This window comes from Entamoeba histolytica, genomic scaffold, assembly GCF_000208925.1.
Source record: "Entamoeba histolytica HM-1:IMSS scf_1104750517691 genomic scaffold, whole genome shotgun sequence".
NCBI classification, from domain to species: domain Eukaryota; phylum Evosea; order Mastigamoebida; family Endamoebidae; genus Entamoeba; species Entamoeba histolytica.
The window spans coordinates 1-3910 of NW_001915050.1; the positions used below are offsets into that span (position 1 = coordinate 1).

Sequence of the window (3910 nt, forward strand, 5' to 3'; positions counted from 1 at the left end):
TTTTATTTCAGAAGAATGAGAATGAAATATTATTATATTATCACAATGAATATTATATACTTATTGAGTCTGATTGATTTAGAGATTTTTTTGAGAAATGGATTCGTTAAATCAATACTAATGAAGTACAATATGTCTTTTTTCAATTTCTTTCTTCATTCATTTCATTTCTCTTTTCATCAACTCCTTCTTTTTAAAATTATCATTCAACATACTTGATATCATATACTTCATGTTATAAACATATTATTTCAAATCATGTTGTGGACATATTATTTTTATATTTCTTTTCTACCATGGTTACTCAAATGTATATTGAGTAATTCGTTAAATATGTATTTCAACATACAATAAAACACAAAGAAATGAAATATCTCATCTTTTGATGAATGATTCAGATGATATTCTTTTTTATGAAATATTTTATTTTTGAAACAAACAACATAATAAATTATCAACAAAATAATAAGAGAGTAATTTGAATTGTGGGTTTGTCTCAAACATTCATTGAATATCAATTTCATTGTTGATTCATCAAATTAAAAGACAATTTCAATTTCAAATTATTATTTTTAATATGTTTCATTTCAATCCATGTGTTTTTGTTGATGAATGAAATAAATACAAAAGAGTTTCAAACGTTGAAAAGAATAAAATAAAAAATACTAAAAAATAATGAGAAAGAAGAGGTCGAAATAAATAATAAAACAATATTTACAAAACAAATATAATGAAAAATATGTCATTCAAGAGTGAAGTTAATTCAATAGTGTAAATATTAAAAATGAAATTATTAATGATGTTAAAACAATATATTTACCAACAGTTTGTTTGATTAATTCTATTATTTAAAATAGATTGAGTGAAGTCAATTGACAATAATAATCAATATTATTTATCTTTTTTATTACCTATTTAAACAAATATTTTTAAAACCATTTAATTAAAGCTTTCATTTGGTTATTCGGTTTTAGCAAATAACACAACCTTCACAATTTTTATCTAATGTTATTTTTTGTCCATTAACTAAATCTGTCTTTCTTCTTTTAAGCTCAGCCTTAATCTCATCCTTACTCTTTTTTGTTGTTGATTTTTTCATAATACCTTCTATTATATCATTTGCTTGTTTAAGTTGTTTATATCCTTCAATTCGTACTTTATACCCCGTTTTCTTTTCATCATTTTCTGATTGAATCATTATGTCTAAATATTCATTTGACCCTGTAATTTTATCATTTAATGCTATTGCAGATAATGTGTTAATACATTCTACAATTTCTACTTCTTTATCATAACATTCCATCTGAATTTTGTAATAATCTTCTTCTAACTTTTTTAACATACTTTCTGCACTAGCCATTCCTTTTTTACCTTCATTATATCTCTCAAGTACTTCTTGTGCTGTTTGTTGTTCTTTCTCAATTACATAATCAAATCTATATTTCGAGTTTGCATGTCGTGTATAATGACAACCACATACATTACAATAATCATTATCAATGCAAGCACATCCATCTTTCACATCTCCTGCAATCCCACATGGATAATGACACGTTTTATTACATTTTAAACAATTAGTTACATATTCTCCTCGTTCTAAGTCAATCTTTTTTTGTACCGTTATGTTTACAGTAAAAGTAAAATTTTCATTATTTTTAACTTTATCCCGATTTAAATAGAATTGTTCATATATCTGTTTTATTTCATCCAATTTTGATAAACCATTGTTTAATGATGTTCTTAATCCTTCAAGCTGAACTTTAATACGTTCTCTTCTCTTCAACACTTCTCTAGATTTCTCTAATGATATTCTTGGTAGGTTTAGTAATTTTGTTATAAAGTCATCAAAGTTCTTCATACCTAATTTCCAAAACATTTGTGTAAATTCATCTTCTGTATTATCATCATAAATAGCTGAATTATTAAATTTTAAATACCACGGGTTATCTATTTCTGGAATAATTGTACTGAAAATGCATTCTTTTGATTGTAATGCATTTATAACTTGTGGTTTTTTACCATCACAAAATGTAAGCATCGCAATAAAATTCTTTTTCACATCTTTCCCAAATAAATCAATAATATTCCCGAATATATATTTTTGACTCGCTGTTAGTCTTACGTTACTTGATGGTGCAACAAAACAAATAGCATTTAAATCTAATACTTTTGTTTCAAATGCCTCTTTTATTTGTTTAGTAATTTCTATATCCCATGTAATTCCTCTTGTATCTCCAAATCCTGGTGTATCTATTATTTTGATTGGTGGTGTTCTTTTTGTTCTTTTAATATTATAAATTGTTACTTGACTTGTTTGACTTATAGATTGATCCTTATTCTGTTTTAAATTATCTTCATTTATAATTATATATCTAAAGTCGTCTGTTATTTTTATTCCATATAATGCATTTACAAAACTATTCAATAATGTAGTTTTTCCACTTCCTGTTTGACCAACAACTAGAATAGCAATAGCATCACTCTCATCTTTTTGATTAAATGGTTCATTTGGATATAAATATATTTTCAACATTCCTTCTTCATGACTTTTCAATCTTATACTTCCTTCAATTGGAATATTTGGTTCAAATATGCATGTGTTATTACTCAGTGAAATATCAGAAGTGATACTATTAGTTAAAGAATTGCCAGGTATCGTACTATTATTTGGTGAACCTAGAAGAGATGTGGTAGTACTTGGTTCAGACACACCTGTAACTTCTGTTGTTATATTGATCTTATTGTTATACAAAATAGATGTTAATTTTAATGATTGTTCATCATCAATTGGTATTTTAAATCCTTCTAGATCTTCAAACACAAAGTCTTTTGGAATTTGTTTTACATTTTCAATTTCTTTTCTAACATCTGAAAGAGAATTAGTCTTGTTGAATTGTTTTTTTATCAGTGGTTTCCCATTCAAACATATTCCAATTGTTATATCATTTATTTCTGGTATATTTTCTTTTTCTTCTTTAAGATTAATTTCTTCATTATTTATTATATCTTCTACAGTAAATTCTTCTTCTTCATCTCGTTCAATTTTGTCATTGTCAAGTGTGTAGAAATGTGCTGATTCTGGTATATTTTGAACTAATGTTCTAATAATGTTTATCGTTGTTTTATTGTCTATTTCAATAGTGGTAAGTACTTTATCATTTATCTTTATTCTTATTCCTATTTTAACTTCTGTTCCTTTAATATTTATTATTCTTTTCTCATCAATTACATCTCCTATAGTATAACTCTCTTCATCGTTTACATCAATTAAATCTCCATCTTTTGTTAAAAAGTGTTGTGAGTCAAGCATCTTTCCTTTTATTTTCTCTCTTGCGATTTTCAGATTGTCTTGTGAATTTAGTGGTTTATTTGCAATGCATTGTCCATTCAAGATAAATCTTACTATTACTCTTGACATTTAATGATTAACAAGTTTGTTTTCTTGTTTAAATACATACCATTCGGTAAAATAGGTTATTTGTTTAAATGTGTTACTTCTTTTCTGATTGGTTGTTTCTCATAAACATCATTTGTTTTGATACTAAACACCGTTTTTAACATTTTATTTCATTTTATTTTTATTTATTTCGGTATATTTTTATCGTTAATTACATGTTTATGAAATAAAATTACAATAAACTTTTCGTCAATGTAAAATTATAATGTTAATTATTTCCAATTCATTCCTTTTTATCCATTTTTGTTTTCATGAATTTCTTTAAATTAAAAATAGATAAAATCAATCGAATCATTTCCTATTTCATTCCAACTTCTCTCACACTTTTTCTTTTAATTTTATCGTTATTCTTCTTTTATTGTTTCACCGTTTCAAACAACATTGTTCTGAAAATATAATAACATCGAATGAGGGTAATGATTGTGGTGTATAAAAATATTTTCATTTTTATTT

The 3910-nt window shown here is 25.0% G+C and overlaps 1 protein-coding gene across 1 annotated transcript; it reads right to left on the reverse strand.

The window, feature by feature from the left end:
• Positions 1-970: 970 nt before the first annotated feature.
• EHI_090940 (uncharacterized protein) lies at positions 971-3418 on the reverse strand (the record flags this gene model as incomplete). The annotated part of the gene is made up of 1 exon (XM_001913932.1): positions 971-3418. The coding sequence occupies one exon, from the start codon at positions 3416-3418 to the stop codon at positions 971-973; it is 2448 nt and encodes an 815-aa protein (XP_001913967.1).
• Positions 3419-3910: the final 492 nt, after the last annotated feature.